We start from the raw sequence: 21,175 nt of genomic DNA, 5'->3' as shown, positions 1-21,175 counted from the left end.
TGTTAAAAATCAGGTGGAAAACATTCAAAAAAAATTTGTTGTACTGATGTGTTTCTAAAAATGTGTTGTAATTCACAGTTTGAGGAAAAGTTAAAGAAGTTAAGAATAAATTGTACTGATTAATGATTTTTTTATTTGACCTATACGCCACAATTTCACATAGCCTAATATAAATACAAACAGAATAATTGTATTCTTGTAATTACCAGTAACAGCTATTTAAAATAAATAATTGAGTGCAAATTACAATGGAATAAAGTTGAGCAGGTTTAAGTTATTGTTGGTGTGGCCCTCTGACATAACTCAGGTTTTTCATGTGGCCCCTTGTAAAAAATTAATTGCCCACCCCTAACTTATATGTTTGCATGTGTTATGGAAGGCAGACTCACTGTAAAACTCCAAACTTGTTCATGCTGTGCTTGAAATCATCCTTGAATTTGACAAATTTCCCCATGTTTTCCTCTTGTTCTACTGAGTGAAGCAGAGCAGTGTCGACAAAGGCAGGACACAGCACATTGATACGCACGCCATAGTCGCTCTGGGAAGATGCATCCTGTAAAATATGACATTGATGTCCCACCGTAGACAGCACTCAAAGTATATGTTTGGTTTACATGATTAGCTCCTATCTAGCTACTAATGGTGCATTTGAGTATGTGCTACTTACGGCCATAACCCTGGTAAAACCAATGACTCCATGTTTTGTGGCTGTGTAGACAGGCTGGTGAGGAGAGTGCAGGAAGGCTGTAGCAAAAGGATGCATAAAAGACATAGCCATATTAATGTTAATTAAACATATAGCAATCGTCTAAAGAAAATATCAACAGCTACTCCTTCAGCCATCACCTTATCATGGAGTTAACTGAGGAAAATTAACCAAATGGAGTCATATGTGAAAAGTAAACCAGTTCCACCACTCCACTGTCGATTCAGGTCCTTGGAGAAAGTCATACTACTCCATATGTGTTGACTACCTACAATAGTTAGTTTCCCTATTTATATAGTTTAATACACTTGTGCCTTAAGGTAGGTCTCAGGTCAAAGCACAAGGTTCGACAGGATGTTTGTGGAACAGTTCTAGAGGTAAAAGTACTTACCAAAAGGTCAATTGTTTATAATGAGGCTTTGTCTGTCATTTTATATGAACAAGAAGAAGCAAGATGTTGATCATCTAGCAAGATGCACATTTCTCTATTCATTCAGTACAGGGGTCCCTGATCCCTGATATATGGACCTAGTTTTCCCTCGCCCGGACGCGGGTCACTGGGGCTCCTCTCTGGAGCCAGGTCTGGAGGTGGGGCTCGAAGGCGAGCGCCTGGTGGCCAGGCCTTCGCCCATGGGGTCCGGTCGGGCATAGCCCCAAAAGAAAACGCGGGTCCCCCTTCCCATGCGCTCACCACCTGTAGGAGGGGCCAAAGGGGTCGGGTGCAAAGTGAGCTGGGCGACGGCCAATGGCGGGGATCTTGGCGGTCCGATCCCCTGCTGCAGAGGCTGGCTCTAGGGACATGGAATGTCACCTCTCTGGCTGGAAAGCCCGAGCTGGTGTGTGAGGCAGAAAAGTTCAGACTAGACATAGTCGGACTTGCCTCCACATATAGTTTGGGCTCTGGTACAAGCCCTCTCAAGAGGGGCTGGACTCTCTTCCACTCTGGAGTTGCCCACGGTGAGAGGCGTCGAGCAGGTGTTGGCATACTTATTGCCCCCTGGCTGGGCGCCTGCACATTGGGGTTCACCCCGGTGAGCGAGAGGGTAGCCTCCCTCCGTCTTCGGGTGGGGGGACGGGTCCTGACTGTTGTTTGTGTCTATGCACCGAACGGCAGCTCAGAGTACCCACCCTTCTTGGAGTCCCTGGAGGAAGTGCTGGAGAGCGCTCCTTCTTGGGACGCCATCGTTCTACTGGGTGACTTCAATGCTCACATGGGCAATGACAGTGAGACCTGGTAGGGCATGATTGGGAAGAACGCCCCCCCCCCCCCCACACCATCTGAACCCGAGCGGTGTTCTATTGTTGGACTTCTGTGCTCGACACGGATTTTCTATAATGAACACCATGTTCAAGCATAAGGGTGTCCATGTGTGCACTTGGCACCAGGACACCCTAGGCCGCAGTTCGTTGATAGACTTTGTAGTCGTGTCATCGGATTTGCGGCCGCATGTTTTGGACACTCAGGTGAAGAGAGGGGCGGAGCTGTCAACTGATCACCACCTGGTGGTGGGTTGGCTCCGATGGTGGGGGAAGATGCTGGTCCAATCTGGCAGACCCAAACGCTCTGTGAGGGTCTGCTGGGAACGTCTGCCAGAATCCCCTGTCAGGAAGAGCTTCAACTCCCACCTTCGGTAGAGCTTTTCCCACGCCCCGGGGGAGGCGGGGGACATTGAGTCCTAGTGGACCGTGTTCCGCGCCTCCATTGTTGAGGCAGCCGACCGGAGCTGTGGCCGTAAGGTTGTTGGTGCTTGTCGTGGCGGATATCCCCGAACCCGCTGGTGGACACCGGCGGTAAGGGATGCCGTCAAGCTGAAGAAGGAGTCCTATAGGGCCGTTTTGGCCTGCGGGACTCCGGAGGCAGCTGACAGGTAAGGTCTATTCAGGGGTGCTGGAGAGGAGGATCCGTCGGGAGGTCGAGCCTCAGATTCAGGAGAAGCAGTGTGGCTTTTGTCCTGGCCGTGGAACAGTGGACCAGCTCTACACCCTCGGCAGGATCCTCGAGGGAGCAAGGGAGTTCGCCCAACCAGTCCAGATGTGTTTTGTGGACTTGGAGAAGGCGTTCGACTGTGTCCCTCGGGAGGTTCTGTGGAGGGTGCTTCGGGAGTACGGGTTGCCGAGCCAACTGATAAGGGCGGTTCGGTCCCTGTATCACCGATGCCAGAGTTTGGTCCGCATTTCTGGCAGTAAGTCGGATTCGTTCCCAGTGAGGGTTGGACTCCGCCAAGGCTGCCCTTTGTCACCAATTCTGTTCATAATTTTTATGGACAGAATTTCTAGGCGCAGCCGAGGCGTTGAAGGGCTCCGGTTTGAGGACCTCAGCATCGCGTCACTGCTTTTTGCAGATGACGTGCTGCTGTTGGCTTCTTCAGGCCGTGATGTCCAGCTCTCACTGGAGCGGTTCGCAGCCGAGTGTGAAGCAGTCGGGATGAGGGTCAGCACCTCCAAATTCGAGTCCATGGTCCTCGGTCGGAAAAGGGTGGAATGCCCTCTCCGGATCGGGGATGAGATCCTGCCCCAAGTGGAGGAGTTCAAGTATCTTGGGGTCTTGTTCACGAATGAGGGCATGATGGAGCGCGAGATCGACAGGCGGATCGGTGCAGCGTCTGCAGTAATGCGGACTCTGTACCGCTCTGTCGTGGTGAAGAGAGAGCTGAGCCAAATGGCAAAGCTCTCGATTTACCGGGCGATCTACGCTCCTACCCTCACCTATGGTCACGAGCTATGGGTCGTGACCGAAAGAACGAGATCCAGGATACAAGTGGCCGAAATTAGCTCGGTCATCCGGGAGAAACTCGGAGTAGAGCCGCTCCTCCTCCACGTTGAGAGGAGCCAGATGAGGTGGCTCGGGCATCTCATCAGGATGCCTCCTGGACGCCTCCCTGGGGAGGTGTTCCGGGCATGTCCCACCGGTAGGAGACCCGGGGGACGACCCAGGACGCGCTGGAGGGACTATGTCTCTCGGCTGGCCTGAGAACGCCTTGGGATCCCCCGGGATGAGCTGGATGAAGTGGCTGGGGAGAGGGAAGTCTGGGAGTCCCTCCTAAAGCTGCTGCCCCCGCGACTCGACCCCGGATAATCGGAAGAAGATGAATGGATGGATGGTCCCTGATCCCTGTCCTCGGGGTGTGGCGTCCTACTTATTTTTACATGTCTCCCTTCTGCAACACACCTAATTCAAATCATCGGGATGTTTATCCAGCTTCTGTGGAACTTGCTGATTATCCAATCATTTGAATCAGATGTGTTGCACCAGGGGAGACGTAGAAAACATGCAGGACACTGGCGGACCCCGAGGACCAGAATTGGTAACCCCTGATCGAGTGTCGTTGGGGTCTGGTGTCCTACCTATTTTTACATGTCTCCCTTCTGCAACACACCTCATTCAAATCGGGATGGTTATCCAGCTTCTGTAGAACTTGCTGATTATCCAATCATTTGAATCAGAAGTGTTGCACCAGGGGAGACATAGAAAACATGCAGGACACCGGCGGACCCCGAGGACCAGAATTGGTAACCCCTGATCGAGTGAGTCAATGTCTGCGTATGAATTTAATTTGTGAAACATTTCGTTTCCTCTTGCAGGTGAAAAAAATTGTGGCAGTGCAAGCTATTTGTCCACATGTGACAGTGTGCACAATATAGTGTGTCACTGTGTAGTACCTGCCATAGAAGAAACATTGATGATTGTGCCTCCTTCCTTGCCATGCTCCTTACTCATGTGTTCTAGAGCCAGGTAGGTCCCATTTATGACAGAAGTCTGTAACAAAAAGGACAAACTCATCATGGTGACATTCTTAACAACAGACGTGGCACACAAGCAGAAATTAAAATTTTAAAAAATAATTTAATTACGTTAATCAAAATTGGAACATTTTGTTCAATCATGGTGGCAACTTTGTAGCGGTTTTACGTCCTTCCCAGCACATACCAAGAAAATCCTATAGAACATCAGATAAGTCCCCTGGTGAACAATCCCTGCTTATGTTTGTTGATGAGGAATTTCCTCCTCTTAATTAGCTCAGCAGTCAAAGATGGTAAATAAAGATAAACATTTCTGCTCTCGGTTCTCAGCCAAATTATAGAATTACAATTACTGTGCAGTCATACAATAGTTCACGAGAGCAACTCCTCTTTTTTTCTTTCTTGTGTATTTTTCTATGTGGATCCATTCCCAAGCTCCACAATGTATCACATGAGGCGCGTGGACAGAAAATTGATGTGTTAAAACTGAAGACTGCTGCTATACCTTGTTGTCTGTCCAGAATAGAACCTCTGGATTTGCATTAGTGTGCTTTGGTGTTGAAATAACATATACAAAATGCTTATTTAGAAAAAAATTTATGTTTTGAGGACATAGGCATATTTATAGAAAAAAATGATGAGTGCAAAGCTGATGATTTGTTATCCTAACATTTCACTTTCAACAAAAACTTTAGAAATCTCCCAGGGAGTCTAAACATTGCTTTTTTTATTTTGTTTTCTCGGGAGAATCTGTACAGTGCTAAATCATCTCCCGCTTCCAAAAAAGTGTCACTCCTGCTCTCGAGGCTGTGTGAATGACAAACTAAGAGTTGACAGCATTATGCCTCTGGACAAAGAATTGGCAGGAACAGGAAATTAGTCAAGCCACACAAAGGAAATGGTAACTCCAAACAGCACTATAATAATCGAGAAACAAGTTTAATGTACACAATCATTCATGAATTCATTTAAATCACATTTTAAAAGCCGCTCCTCTGGTGAATATGATGACCACATACTCAAAACACTACACTGTAAAAAAAATGGTTTTCCTAATTCACTCACTGGGTATCTAGTTGGTTTACTTACTTTACTCATTTGGACCCAGCAGACTTGGTCAGAGATTGAATTTGGGCGGTCTGAAGATCTGAAGCTGACTGCCTATTTGAAGTGTACCAAAGCTCAACTAAAGTTAAAGCAACATAATACTGAAACTTGATTGTCCTTCATTTGATTAGGCAGTATATGAACATTAAATTAATAATGCAAATATCAATGGGAACTGATTCCCTGTAAAAAGAAGTTAAATCTGATGAAGTATCAAAATAATGACGTAACCTGCGCAGCATCGGTTTGACCTGTTTTGACATAGTAAAATGGCACATGGATGGCATTGATTTTTTTTGGACTGGTTTATTTTGCTGTAAAATGTCATACTGCATGCGGGAGTGGTTAGCAAAGGCAGCTAGCCTGCCAGCCTCCACTGTCGGTCAGGGATGCCCAATTCAGATTTTCAAGAGCCCCTATCCAGCCTGTTTTAGGTGTGTCCCTTCTCCTAGACACCTGATTTAATAGATCAGCTAATCATCCAGCTTTGGGAAAGCTTGATAACGATTCACCCCTCCGTGAGTCATCACCTTATCGTGGTGGAGGGGTTTGCGTGCCCCTATGATCCTAGGAGCCATGCTGTCTGGGGCTTCATGCCCCTGGTAGGGTCACCCATGGCAAAAGGGTCCTAGGTGAGGGGCCAGACAAAGCACGGCTCACCAAAGCCCCTTATGATGACAAACAAAAATGGACTTAGTTTTCCCTCGCCCGTATACGGGTCAACGGGGCCCCCCTCTGGAGCCAGGCCTGGAGGTGGGGCTCGAAGGCGAGCGCCTGGCGGCCGGGCCTTCGCCCATGGGGCCCGGCTGGCCATAGCCCGAAAAGAAAACGTGGGTCCCCCTTCCCATGGGGTCACCACCTATAGGAGGGGCCAAAGGGGTCGGGTGCAAAGTGAGCTGGGCGGCGGCCAAAGGCGGCACCCTTGGCGGTCCGATCCCCGGCTGCAGAGGCTGGCTCTAGGGACATGGAATGTCACCTCTCTGGCTGGAAAGCCCGAGCTGGTGTGTGAGGCAGAAAAGTTCCGACTAGACATAGTCGGACTTGCCTCCACACATAGTTTGGGCTCTGGTACAAGCCCTCTCGAGAGGGGCTGGACTCTCTTCCACTCTGGAGTTGCCCATGGTGAGAGGCGTCGAGCAGGTGTTGGCATACTTATTGCCGCCCGGCTGGCCTGCATATTGGGGTTCACCCTGGTGAGCGAGAGGGTAGCCTCCCTCCGCCTTCGGGTGGGGGGACGGGTCCTGACTGTTGTTTGTGTCTATGCACCGAACGGCAGCTCAGAGTACCCACCCTTCTTGGAGTCCCTGGAGGAAGTGCTGGAGAGCGCTCCTTCTGGGGACTCCATCGTTCTACTGGGTTACCTCAATGCTCACGTGGGCAATGACAGTGAGACGGAAACTCAGGCGGGCGAGTGCTCCTCCCGCCGTCATGACCACATTCTACCGTGGCACCATTGAGAGCGTCCTCTCCAGCTGCATCGCTGTGTGGGGTGGTGGCTGCTCTGAGTACAACATGAAGGCCCTGCAGCGCATAGTGACCACTGCGAGTAAAATCACCGGGGCTCCACTCCCCTCCCTGAAGGAAGTTTACGCCTCCCGTCTCACCCGCAAAGCGGCTGCGATTGTGTGTGATGAGAGTCACCCCGCTCACTCTTTGTTTGTACTTCTGCCCTCTGGGAAGAGATACAGGTGCCTGCGCTCCCGCACCACCAGACTCAGGGACAGCTTCGTGCTCCAAGCTGTCCGGATCCTGAATTCCCTCCCCCCTCCACCCTCTGCTGCATGACGTCCTGTTCTTTTGCGCTATGATCTAGCTGTCTGCTATTAGCGTGCTTGCTCCATTTTGCTGCTCTTATTTGTCTATTTATTTATTGTTTATTTATTTAGTTTATTTGCTTATTACTTATTCAGCGCTCTTATCTATTGGTTTTACTCTTTGTGCTATTTGCTTGTATGTGTTGTGTACTGTGTCTTGTCACCGTGGGACGGTGGGAAACGTAATTTCGATCTCTTTGTGTGCCTGGCATGTGAAGAAATTGACAATAAAGCGGACTTTGACTTTGACTTTGAATGGCGTGATTGGGAGGAACGCCCCCCCTGATCTGAACCCGAGCGGTGTTCTATTGTTGGACTTCTGTGCTTGACACGGATTTTCTATAATGAGCATAAGGGTGTCCATGTGTGCACTTGGCAGGACACCCTAGGCTGCAGTTCGATGATCGACTTTATAGTCGTGTCATCGGATTTGCGGCCGCTTGTTTTGGACACTCGGGTGAAGAGAGGGGCGGAGCTGTAAACTGATCACCACCTGGTGGTGGGTTGGCTCCGATGGTGGGGGAAGATTCCGGTCCGACCTGGCAGGCCCAAACGCTCTGTGAGGGTCTGCTGGGAACATCTGGCAGAATCCCTTGTCAGGAAGAGCTTCAACTCCGACCTCCGGCTGAGCTTTTCCCACGTCCTGGGGGAGGCGGGGGACATTGAGTCCGAGTGGACCATGTTCCGCGCCTCCATTTTTGAGGCAGCCGACCGGAGCTGTGGCCGTCAGGTTGCTGGTGCCTGTCGTGGCGGCAATCCCCAACCCGGTGGTGGATACCGGCAGTAAGGGATGCCTTTAAGCTGAAGAAGGAGTCCTATCAGGTCATTTTGGCCAGCGGGACTCCGGAGGCAGCTGACAGGTATCGGATGGCCAAGCGGAACGCGGCTTCGGCGGTTGCTGAGGCAAAAACCCAGGCATGGGAGGAGTTTGGCGAGGCCATGGAGTATGACTTCCGGATGGCTTAGAGGAAATTCTGGTCCACTATCCGGCATCTCAGGAGGGGGAAGCAGTGCACGGTCAACACTGTTTACAGTGGAGATGGTGTGCTGCTGACCTCGACTCAGGACGTCGTGAGACGGTGGGGAGAATACTTCGAAGACCTCCTCAATTCCACCGGCACGCCTTCCTTTGTGGAAGCAGGACCTGGAGACTCTGAGGCGGACTCTCCAATCTCTGGGGTCAAAGTCACTAAGGTAGTTAAAAAACTCCTCGGTGGCAGGGCCCCGGGGGTGGATGAGATCTGCCCGGAGTTCTTAAAGGCTCTGGATGTTGTGGGGTTGTCATGGCTAACACGCCTCTACAGCATTGCGTGGACATCAGGGACGGTGCCTCTGGATTGGCAGACTGGGGTGGTGGTTCCCCTCTTTAAGAAGGGGGACCGGAGGATGTGTTCCAATTACAGGGGAATCACACTCCTCAGCCTCCCTGGTAAGGTCTATTCAGGGATGCTGGAGAGGAGGATCCATCGGGAAGTCGAGCCTCGGATTCAGGAGGAGCAGTGTGGCTTTCGTCCTGGCCGTGGAACAGTGGACCACCTCTACACCCTCGGCAGGATCCTCGGGGGTGCATGGGAGTTCGCCCAACCAGTCCACATGTGTTTTGTGGACTTGGAGAAGGCGTTCGACTGTGTCCCTCGGGAGGTTCTGTGGAGAGTGCTTCGGGAGTACGGGGTGCCGAGCCAACTTATAAGGGCGGTTCAGTCCCTGTATCACCGATGCCAGAGTTTGGTCCGCATTTCCGGCAGTAAGTCGGATTCGTTCCCAGTGAGGGTTGGACTCCGCCAAGGCTGCCCTTTGTCACCGATTCTGTTCATAATTTTTATGGACAGAATTTCTAGGCGCATCCGAGGCGTTGAGGGGCTCCGGTTTGTGGACCTCAGCATCGCGTTACTGCTTTTTGCAGATGACGTAGTGCTGTTGGCTTCTTCAGGCTGTGATCTCCTACTGGAGCGGTTCGCAGCCGAGTGTGAAGCGGTTGGAATGAGGGTCAGCACCTCTAAATCTGAGTCCATGGTCCTCGGTCGGAAATGGGTGGAATGCCCTCTCCGGATCGGGGATGAGATCCTGCCCCAAGTGATGGAGTTCAAGTATCTTGGGGTCTTGTTCACGAGTGAGGGCAGGTTGGAGCACGAGATCGACAGGCGAATCGGTGCAGCGTCGGCAGTAATGCGGACTCTGTACCGATCCGTCATGGTGAAGAGAGAGCTGATTCAAATGGCAAAACTCTCGATTTACCGGTCGATCTACGCTCCTATACTCACCTATGGTCACGAGCTATGGGTCGTGACCAAAAGAACGAGATCCAGGATACAAGCGGCCGAAATGAGTTTCCTCCGCAGGGTGTCCGGGCTCTCCCTTAGGGATAGGGTGAGAAGCTCGGTCATCCGGGAGAGACTCGGAGTAGAGTCGCTGCTCCTCCACGTTGAAAGGAGCCAGATGAGGTGGCTCGGGCATCTCATCAGGATGCCTCCTGGGCGCCTCCCTGGGGAGGTGTTCCGGGCATGTCCCACCGGTAGGAGACCCCGGAGATGACCCAGGATGCGCTGGAGTGATTAGGTCTCTCGGCTGGCCTGGGAACGCCTTGGGATCCCCCGGGATGAGCTGGATGAAGTGGCTGGGGAGAGGGAAGTCTGGGAGTCCCTCCTAAAGCTGCTGCCCCCGCGACCCGACCCCGGATAAGCGGAAGTAGATGGATGGATGATAACGATTCAGATTTGTTGAGTTAATCAATATTTGGAAGATCACAAATGCACTTTGTGGGGATTCTAAGAAGTACATTAAAGTTAGCAGTATTAATTAGCAAAATAAACACACATATTATCACCTCACCAAGTTCACTTGAATGGTCTTCTCCCAGTTCTTTTCATTGTTGATTCCAGCATTGTTGATGACAATGTCTAGACGACCAAACTGGTCGACGGTGCTCTGGAAGGCATCTAAATGACAGAAATCAAATGGCATGAGTGAATGATTTAAGACATTTGTATAATAAGGGATAAAACCTTACACGGGCTCCTATGACAAAAATGGTTTAATGCAGGGTTTCTCAAACTACGTCCAGAGGAGCAGAAAATTAGTACTTTTATGATTATTTTTCAACAGAAATTGACTTTAACAATATAGTTGTATATTTCTTTTGTTAAATCCCATCATATTATGTACTCAGTCATTTTCCAAAAACAAACGTGAATGGAAAGCGTTTGTGATGAGACACACGTACACATAAAGCAAGATGCCGAATGACAAGATGACTGACAAAAGATGACTGGCAGTGTTTAGCCTACAAAGAGGCTCATCCGATAGAGGAGCAATGCACGAGGAGGTCAAAATATGTAGGGAAAATTAGCTGAGGCTTTTTGATCTCTTTTCCTGGAGACCTCTACTAAAGATGACATCACATCACGATTGCCGCGCATGATGAATGAACCTCGTGTGTGGCTAAATCACGACTTCTCATTGTAATACTTTATACATTATGTTTGCAATACACAGGTCAAGTGGATAGTTGTTTTTTTTTATCTTTGCTTTAATATGAATTGTTAATCTTCAAAAACATTGTTTACCGTTTTGGCCCGAATATAAGACGATGTTTTTTGCATTGAAATAAGACTGAAAAAGTGGGGGTCGTCTTATATTGGGGTTCTAGACATTATACCCATTTTGACTTGTGCGTAGCGGTAAGTTAAAGGTTGCTGATATAGACTGTGATCGTGTGAGTCTTTGACACAAAGTGGTTATGAGGACTGTATAGAATCTATACAGTCCTCAGGCTCCCCAACAATAGCGTTAGCAGTTTGCATTATTTTATTGCAATGTTTTTCCTTATTCAGATTTGTTTCAAGACTACAGTTAGACTTCACTTTGATGGTTAATGCAGTTATTGCAATTTTGTTGTTTTATTACAGTAGATTGGTTGATTTACACTTCAAAAACCAGAAGCCATTCATTTACAAATGTGATTGCACTTTACATATTTAAATGTTCAGATATTAAGACGTGATAGACAGTTTTTGCATGATTTGAATGAGGTAAAATAAAATGCCTTTTCTCTCAAATATATTGTTATAATCATTTGTTTCAGATGTAATTATTTTCTGTATAAAAATTAAATTTGGTCTTCAAAAACTCTTCTTTCAAACTTGAGTCTTGAAAAAGAGGGGGTCGTCTTATAATCGGGGTCGTCTTATATTCGGGCCAATACGGTAAATCAGTGGTTCTTAACCTGGGTTCGGTAGAACCCTAGAGGTTCGGTGAGTCAGTCTCAGGGGTTCGGCAGAGCGTCCACTGTGGAGGTATCATATCTGAACTGGTCTCGCAAAGGCAGCAGCACAAGTCACACTGATTTGCAGGTATGTAATTTGTTTTGAGTTCATGCATTGTGTTGGTTATGTTCTTTGAAAAAGGTGATGTTCATGCATGGCTCATTTTGTGCACCGGTAATAAATAAACATTGAAGTCTTGAATTTGAAAAAAACAATTTGTTAACTGAAGAGGGGTTCGGTGAATGCGCATATGAAACTCGTAGGGTTCAATACCTACAATTAGATTAAGAACTACTCGTTTAAATGTTTTAAATAAATCTGCCCATAAGGGACAGAGAGAATATTGATACTGATTACTGTAAATTTCAAGCTATAAGCCGCACCGGAGTATAAGCTATAATTTTTTGGGGTTTTATACTTATATAAGTCGCACTGGTCTATAAGCCTCACGTGCACACGAGTTATTTACAAAGAAAGACAGTACACAGAAAGCCTTTTTAAAGTTTTAATCAGATTAGCATTTCATTGTAAACACCGAAGTAACAGCACTAGCTGGACTATAGTTTTAATAGCATTAACATTTCGTTGTAAACACGGAAGTAACAGCACTAGCTGAGCTAAAGTTTTAAGAACATTAACATTTTGTTGTAAACACGGAAGTAACAGCACTAAGTAGCTGGGTAAAGAACAACATACCAGTCAACAAAGTCACTGAGAGCCGTCTTTGTCTTCCTCCTCTCCACTGAAACCAGCAAAAACTTCCTCCTCAGTGTCCGATTGGAGTATGCATGTAAAGTCGCCGCGTAATCGCGTAAGGTTTTTAATGTTTAATTCCCATTTGTAAGAGAATATACACAGATGATTGTCAGGAAAGAGATGATTATTTAGGGACGCATACCTTTTATTAACATAACAGCACAACAGCGGTCCACAGCCTTTTTATGAATGTATTAGTCATGAGAAAATCTCATCAGGATGCCTCCTGGACGCCTCCCTGGGGAGATGTTCCGGGCATGTCCCACCGGTAGGAGACCCTGTGGACGACCCAGGACGCGCTGGAGGGACTATGTCTCTCAGCTGGCCTGGGAACGCCTTGGGATCCCCTGGGATGAGCTGGATGAAGTGGCTGGGGAGAGGAAAGTCTGGAAGTCCCTTCTAAAGCTGCTGCCCCTGCGACCCGACCCTGGATAAGCGGATGAAAATGGATGGATGGCTGGATGGATAGTCATGAGAAAAATCACGGGAAAAAAACTATATAAGTCGCAGCTGACTATAAACCGCAGGGTTCAAAATGTGAGAAAAAAGTAGCGGCTTATAGTCCGAAATTTCCGGTATTTTATATCCACAATGTTTCAGTGTTTTGGTTTTGCAAATCATTTCCTGAAAGATTTCTTATTTCATTATTACATTATTTTGCTGCATTACACTTAATTTGGGGTCGTGTTTTAATGCCTGCCATATGATAAAGGGTGAAAAATAAACTAATCTCGTCTCATGGAATCTAACTTTTACTAGAAAGCAACTGCCACGGGGAACACTACTCCCACTGAAAATTACTGGCCAATTATTGCAAAATAATTGCAAAAATTATTTCCAACCTCGGTTGCCATGAGTACAAAGGAAGAAAACTCATGGTATAGCCAACATTATGCCTTCAGGCCATGTGGAGCATCCTTCAAATTAAGATAAATTCCTTGTGACATATGTTACACCCCTCAACAGCAAGAAAATTCTTACTTCCTCAAATGAGATGCAGTCAGAAACTATTTATGAACTATCCATTAGAGTGGATGAGAGAGTTGTTAAGATGAAAAAGAAGAGAAGGGCATCTCGGGGACTCACCCTGTAATGTATGGGCATTTTGTACGGTACCTGAAGTACACACACAGTTAACTCTCGAGAGTATAAGAAATTTGACTTTTTTTTTGGGACGACAAAAAAGGTGATAGTTAATGCTCGTCGGTGTATGTAAAGTTGCGTGCTGGATATCTTAAAACCATGTTCTTGGAAACCTACAGATTTATTTATTTGATGTCAACAAAACATCACATGGTGTCAGAAGTGACTCTACTGGAAGAACGCGGTTAAGATGTCGAGGTTTAGTCCACCGGACCAGTTCAAGTTCACAAGCCCAGGAAAGTGGCCGGAGTGGGAACAGAGATTTTCGCGCTTTCGGACGGCGACGAAGCTGAACAAGGAGGACGGCGAGGTCCAGGTCATTTTGCTCATTTACACCATGGGACGTGAGGCGGAGAAAATATTCAGCTGCTTCGGGTTTGAGGAAGAAGGACATAAGAAAGACTATGACGTCGTGCTAAGGAAGTTTGATGATTACTTCATTCCAAGACGGAATTTGATACACGAACGAGCTTGCTTTTATCAGCGAAGTCAGCTGGCCGGGGAAAAGGCAGAAGAGTTTTATTCTATTTGGCGGAGAACTGTGAGTTTGGCGACAAGAGAGCTTAACACATCTGGGATAAACGACGGTAGTCAGAGGGGGACGTAGCAAAAGGCACAGAAAAGACCACAAGGTGGCGCCACGGCCCAGAAAAGGGACAACAGCTGTGGCAGGCGTGGCACTCAGCATCAGGAAAAAGGAAAATGTCCTGCTTACAAAAGTAAATGTAGAAAGTGCAACAAAAGGGGACATTGGGCATGAGTGTGTAATACTAAAGGAGTGAATGAAGTCACTGAGAACACGGGACAGTTCCAGTTTTTGGGTGAGGTCAGCAAGGAGGCCAACTCAGACAATTGGACTGTTAGACTTGAAATAGAGAAGATGCCACTTTCATTTAAAATTGATACAGGGGCTGATGTGACTGTTATAAATGAAGTTACTTTCGTGAAGCTCCGCACATCCCTGAAATTAAATAGAGCAGAGAGACCATTTGTCGGTCCAGGCGGGTGGCTCACAGCTAAAACAGTATACAAGGGTATGTGTATGGAATGAAAGGTAACTGCTGTAGTCTGCTCAGCCGGCGAGAAGCTGTGGAAATGGGTCTCGTTCAAAGAGTAGACCAAGTGAATCTTTTTGGAACAAGTGGCCTATTAAAGACGGAACCTGTGAAAATCAAACTAAATGAGGATGCCCAGCCTTATGCAGCCCATTGGGCAAGACGAGTACCACTGCCACCTGTACCGCTAGTGAAAAATGAGCTGCACCGACTTGAAACAGAAGGCATCTTAGAGAAGGTAACAGAGCCTACAGAGTGGTGTGCAGCCATGGTTCCAGTCCTAAAGCCAAACAAAAAGGAGGTTTGATGTTGTGCAGATTTGAGAAGATTGAATCGAGCCATAAAACGTGACAAGTACGTGCTGCCAACAGTCTCTCAGGCTTGAAGGTGTTCTCGTCATTAGATGCAGCAAGTGGGTTTTATCAGATCCCGTTGCATGAGGAAAGCCGCAAACTGACCACCTTCATTACGCCATTTGGGAGGTACGCCTTTCGAAGACTCCCATTTGGGATAACAACGCCATTGCCCCGCGCTTCTGAACGGCGCTCGCCCATCCCTTAGGACCGACTGACTCATGTTCAACTGCTGTTCACATGGAACCCTTCTCCACTTCGGCCTTCAAAGTTCTCGTTTGAATATTTGCTACTACCACCAAGATCTGCACCCGCGGCGGCTCCACCCCGGCCTGCGCCCGAGGCTTCCGTTCTTACTGCGGCGGCCTTCGTACTCGTCGCGGCCTAATTTGCGTTCCCTTTTGCCTACGACAGCCGGGTGTGGGCCCGACGCTCCAGCTTCCACATCCTCCTTGGAGCTCAGTGTCACAGAGTCACTGAATCGCAAGCTGGAGGAAGGGGACGAGGCACAGTCACTAAAAGATGACTCATGATTGTGTTCATCCTCGCTAGAGTGTCGTAAGAGTTCTTACCTGGGACGCTGAGGGGCCACGGAAGTCTCACTAAAATGTCCAACTTTAAATGAACTGTGAAACGATGCCGGAGAAGCTGGCGGGAGCCCCAGGGAGGGTTCACTTTTCTTAGTGCCTGTCTCCGCCTTTCCAGGTTCGGGGATCTAAACCCGACTCCCTTTCGATCGATCTGGGGCGACGGAGACCATCGCCCCATGCTTCTGAACGGCGCTCGCCCATCCCTTAGGACCAACTGACCCATGTTGAACTGCCACCATCCAGCCGTCACTGCTCAGGGTGAGGATGTAGAAGGCGGGTGTGGACCAGTGCCTGGCTGCATGGACAACAGACTTCCTCACCAACAGGCAGCAGTATGTGAGGTTACATCACTATGAGTCTGACGTGGTGCGCTGCAGCACAGGTGTCCCCCAGGGTACGGTGCTCTCTCCTTTCATTTTCACTATGTACACTTCGGAATTTACCCACGACACCGCACACTGCCATATCCAGAAGTTCTCTGACGACACGGCCATTGTTGGATATGTTTCGGAGAGGAACGATCTGGAATACAGGACGGTCATCAAGGACTTTGTCAGCTGGTGTGAGCTTAACCAGCTTCAGCTGAACACCAGCAAGACAAAAGAGATGATTGTAAGCTTCAGCACCCCACTTAACTCCGGTGAACATCCAGGGATTGGACATTGAGGTAGTGGAGAACTACAAATTCCTGGGTGTTCGCCTTAACAACAAACTGGACTGATCACACCCAGACCCTGTACAAGAAGGGCCAGAGTCGCCTCCACCTGCTGAGGAGACTGAGATCCTTCGGTGTGTGCAGGGCTCTCTTCAGGACCTTCTATGACTGTGGTGGCCTCAGCCATCCTCTACGCTGTGGTCTGCTGGGGTGGGGGCAGTACAGACCGGGACAGGAGGAGACTAAATAAGATGGTCAGGAGAGCGAGCTCTGTTCTGGGCTGTGCCCTGGACTGCATTGAGGTTGTGGGTGAGAGGAGGACGTTAATTAAGCTGAAATCCATCATGGACAACACCTCTCACACCCTCCATGACATTGTGCGGTCCTTGAGCAGCTCCTTTAGCAGCAGTAGAAGGAAAGATTCCGCAGGTCCTTCATTCCCACTGCTGTCAGACTCTACAACATGCGTGGCGCCTGATAAAATTGTGTTTCGTCTCTACCGCTACTAGTGGCACTTGTCTATGTCCTTCTCCGTTATTTATCCTTTTTTAAATTTGGCACTTGTATTCTGGCACTCTTGTATGCTGCTGTGACAAGTAAATTTCCCTGCTGTGGGATGAATAAAGTTCTATCATCATCATTAACCCTACCAGCTACCCCACAAAGAATGGAAGAGATAAAGGAAAACACTGCTGAGGATTCCCACCTTCAGCTGGTGAGAGAGTTTATAAAAAGGTGGTGGCCTGAGTATGAGAAGCAGGTACCGGAGTCACTGAAAGAATTTTACCAAGTGAGAGGAGAACTGTCACTGGTAGAAGGACTGATCACCAGAGAAAATCGTGTTGTTATTCCCAAATCAATGAGGAATGAAATCTTAGACAAGATTCACGATGGGCACCAAGGGTTGATACAATGTAGAGAAAGAGCTAATCAGTCAGTATGGTGGCCGAGAATCTCACAGGACATCAAGACAAAAGTAATTCAATATAACATTTGCAGAAAAAACAGAGCCACCCAGAGAAAATAGCCTTTAATGCCTAGTGAGTTACCATCCAGGCCATGGCAAAAGGTAGGCATAGATCTGTGTGAGCAGTCATATTGGTAGTGACTGACGACTATTCAAGGTACATTGAGATTTTACATGTGCCATTGATCACAAGCAACCAAGTCATTGGTAAGTTGAAAGCCATAATTGCACGTTTTGTTTTTCCAGAAGTGTTAGTCAGCGATAATGGACGTCACAGGAAGATCCTCTCCTGGCCTTGATGACATACAGAGCTACACCATCATCATCCGCGGGAGTGAGTCCTGCCGAGCTGTTGATGGGTCGAAAGATCAGAACAACTCTCCCAACCTTGTCCAAGAACCTAGATCCAGGATGGCCGGACAAAGACAAAGTTCGACGAAGGGATGCAGCTGCTAGGCAAATGCAAGCTTATTACTACAACCGCAGGAATGGAGTGAGGAATCTTCCGCAGCTGAGTCCAGGGGACAAGGTCCTCATGAAACTGGATAATGAGAGACAATGGACGACCCCAGGTACACTAGTACAAGCCAGTTCTATTCCAAGGTCGTACTTGGTGGAGTCCACTGATGGAGGACAGTATAGACAGAACAGACGTCTTCTACAGAAAGCACCTACATTATCTTCGGGTAATGACAAGCTTCCACAACAATTCACAGCTGAAGGGACTGGTGACTTTGGGACAAATGTGATTATGAATCCCAGCCAGGTAGAGACACCTGCCACTGGATCATCTGTTTCACCCACTCGAGAGACAGTCACCATCACTCCTTCAGGAAGAGTGAGTAAACCAGCCAACAGACTGGATTTATGAGAAAATTGTTGGTGTTGAAAAAAAAAGAAAAGAAAAAAAAAAGTTCAGAACTGGTTGTACGATGTGTGATTGAAAATATGTTTTGAAACAATTTTCCAGAATATGAAAAGAAAATAGTTACATTTATTTGTTCTGGATGTAAACTCGACATAAGTAATAGGATTGATTTTGATGCATGGAGTAAGTCGAGGGATTTTTGTTATACAGTCTGTACTGAAAGCATGTTATGACTTTAAAAGTCATGTTATGTGATGTATGGAAATTTCTATGGTACCTGAAGTACACACACAGTTAATTCCTGCGAGTATAAGAAATGTGAAGTTTTTTTTGAGACGACGAAAAGGGTGATAGTTAATATCCTTCAGTGTATGTGAAGTTGTGTGCTGGATATATTAAACCCGTGTTCTTGGGAACCTACAGATTAATTTGTTTGATGTCAGCAAAACATCACACACCCTAATTGGTTAAGATTGATCAAAAATAACTTTTATTTGGGGTTGTTGGCCCCCATAAATTAGTCTGTACCCCTTTCCTCAAGGTTTAATCTTATGGCACAACCTGTTTGAGGCCTGCGTGCTTCCTTTTTGAGACAGCACCAGCGAATTTTCAAAGGAAAAAGCTACTACTGGTATGTTGCTGATCACCAGCTTTAGTTTTTCTCTTAATCGTGATAGTATAGAGAGGATACATTTGCTGTATGATTACTTGACTGCAAAACAGGGCTGGATGGTTCACAGCTCGCTTCAGCGGAATGCAAAATTAATTGCGAAATTAAGAAAGTAAAAAAGTATGAATTGTAGCCCCTGACAGCATGGCTTCTATTCACTTAGAATCACTTTCTGGTGATTTCTGGTGACTGTTGATAGCTTTGTAACCCATTCCTTCTTTTCTACCGAAGAACATATGTAAACTTGGTCCATGATAGCTCCTTTTGAACTAGAAATGATCTTTTATGCTTTCTCTACTTATGTCTTCAAAGTTTCTCTTCAGCTGTCTAAACAACGCGTCATCTCCAGTTAGTTTAGAACGGTGTCGTTGTACTGTCTCCCTTTTTATTTAAGGATTCAGTACATTTTCAGTCACTTAAGGATCCGTCAATGGCTTTTCCGTGCACAAATCCCTCCCACAGCGATTTACCAGTTTGTTTAACTCCCCATGTTAACAGACAGATCAGGTTTCATCAACAACTGACGACACGCGAGGTGGTAAAACCTGCATGTGTCAATAGCGGCTGCATTCCACACTTGGCCAACACACAATCAGAAACAAACACACCTGACTTCAGAAAAGTTATCTTTTCAACACATACTAGGTAGACACATGCTAATTGACAGCAGTCACACATTTAGAAGCAACGTCAAGCAGCATTCCACAGTTGGTAACCTGCAGGGTTTTGCAGTGTCACACATGGAATGCATTTTCCTTTTGCTCCCTCAAAGGCGCATTTCCCCATATACAGTGCACAATGTTCAACATAACGCACTGTCGAACCAACTGCAGAAATGCAGCGAAACAAGCAGTCATATGACTACGTACAAGACCAGACAAGCTTCATTTGAACTGAACTCTGATTGCTGCTTGTCAGCGAGAACCTCAAGTGACCGGATTGTCACAGCTTGTCTGCGGCAGCTGTTCTCACACTCTCAATGTAACCGTCAGCATATGCAAGCACAGAAGTAAGGAAGCGCTCCTGGAAAATGTTTGTAAAGCCTCTTGGAATGTTGGAAATCATTTACCAATCCGAGACTTTTTATGAATTTTGCTATTGTGTTGGGCTAAAACCATAGGAGCAAAGATTTGACTTTTCTATGATGGGATAACTATATGAAATGTTCCCTATTACACTATGTCACTCCCACAAGCTGTTACCTCTCAGTGAATCTCCATTGGAAACATCACACTGAATAAAAGTGCTGCTGTCAGCTCCAAATTCCGCGTCCAGTTGTTTCTTGCACTCGTCACCACAGGTCTTGTTCAGGTCAACCACAGCCACCTAAAGGACACAAAAGTGAAGGAAAACATCAAAAGGACTGTGCTGATGTTTTTGTCAAATAGTCTGCCAAACATTCTCAGGTAATATTGTCAGTATTTCAGCCAACAATCCCCCAAACCGTTTCATCAAAACAGTCTCTGTCATGTAATGATCATTCTATGACAGTGATACAAATTAGCACACAGAATCTGTGCCACCAGGTGAAACCAAAACAGTTAGGTCAAAACAGGTTGTGCAGCAAAAGATAAGAGTCAAGACAGTTGTGCAAGAGCTGTCTATTCAGGGAAACACAATCGGTTTCATGGCAATGTTCCGACAGTGTGAGAAACAGTCAAAGTGGTGAAAAGAAGCGGTTAGATAGATCAGTACTGACCTTAGCTGTGCTCTGTAGGAGGGACTGGACTACAGCTCTCCCGATGCCCTGAGCTCCCCCGGTCACCAGAGCCACCCTCCCATTCAGAGACATGATCTTATACACTTTGGCTTCTCTGTGTCAACCTATCGCTCACTTTGAATTATTTCTTTTTTGCTGTCCACCTACCTGAGGAATCACATACGTATCTGACGCCTTCTCTCTCTTTGAACACACTTGGAGGCTCGCTCAGTATTCCGTCTATTTCTACTCTTTTGGTTGGGTATTGCTTTCCCTCCCCCTTTTCACTGGCTCCTTCTCTCCTTCTGCTTATCAGTCCAAACAAATGCTGTATGTGTGTGTGTGAGTGAGCGCGTCATATAGTTTAAGTAAACTGTTGGATAATAATTACAGATTTATTCAACAGTTGTACCTGCCCTCCTAACTCCACCTATTTCCTTCCCCACCCCTTTCTCAGCACTCTTTCACGCCCCCCATTTTCACATTCATAATCTACGGGATATCCTACAACTGAGTACAACCATTTGGATCCAGCATTAACTATCTGCATTTCCCACCTTGAAAGACTTCTTCCAGATTGTCCAATAAAGTAAATAAGATAACCCATATTTGAGTGTGGTTCCTCCAGGGATGCTTCAGACAGAGGATTCGTCATTGACAGCGTTGAACTCACCCAGGTTATGGGACAAAGGAGAAGTAGAGGGTGCAGAATTTCACTCCAGTGTTTGGTAAACGTTGCATTACACCGAGTAACAGTGGGCTTGAACAGTTGCCGTGTAAACATCTACA

The 21,175-nt window shown here is 47.0% G+C and overlaps 1 protein-coding gene across 2 annotated transcripts in view; it reads right to left on the bottom strand.

Moving 5' to 3' along the window:
* Positions 1-20,801, bottom strand: part of hpgd (15-hydroxyprostaglandin dehydrogenase) — a 75,692-nt gene extending 54,891 nt beyond the window's left edge. The window contains exons 1-6 of one of the 2 annotated variants that reach the window (XM_085911118.1): positions 20,387-20,801; positions 19,890-20,013; positions 10,198-10,304; positions 4,367-4,463; positions 668-744; positions 390-553 (exon numbers count right to left, since the gene is read on the bottom strand). In XM_085911118.1, the coding sequence (XP_085767244.1) occupies positions 390-553; positions 668-744; positions 4,367-4,463; positions 10,198-10,304; positions 19,890-20,013; positions 20,387-20,479 (662 nt within the window). In that variant the 5' untranslated portion in view covers positions 20,480-20,801. The remainder of the gene's footprint in view (positions 1-389; positions 554-667; positions 745-4,366; positions 4,464-10,197; positions 10,305-19,889; positions 20,014-20,386) is intronic. The other variant, XM_085911117.1, reaches the window with a different exon arrangement.
* Positions 20,802-21,175: the final 374 nt, after the last annotated feature.

This window comes from Syngnathus leptorhynchus, chromosome 5 (genome assembly GCF_054491065.1).
Source record: "Syngnathus leptorhynchus isolate UIUO chromosome 5, UIUO_Slep, whole genome shotgun sequence".
NCBI classification, from domain to species: Eukaryota; Metazoa; Chordata; class Actinopteri; order Syngnathiformes; family Syngnathidae; genus Syngnathus; species Syngnathus leptorhynchus.
The sequence above is the reverse complement of the archived record's forward strand: the minus strand, read 5'-3'. Positions and strand labels throughout refer to the sequence as shown.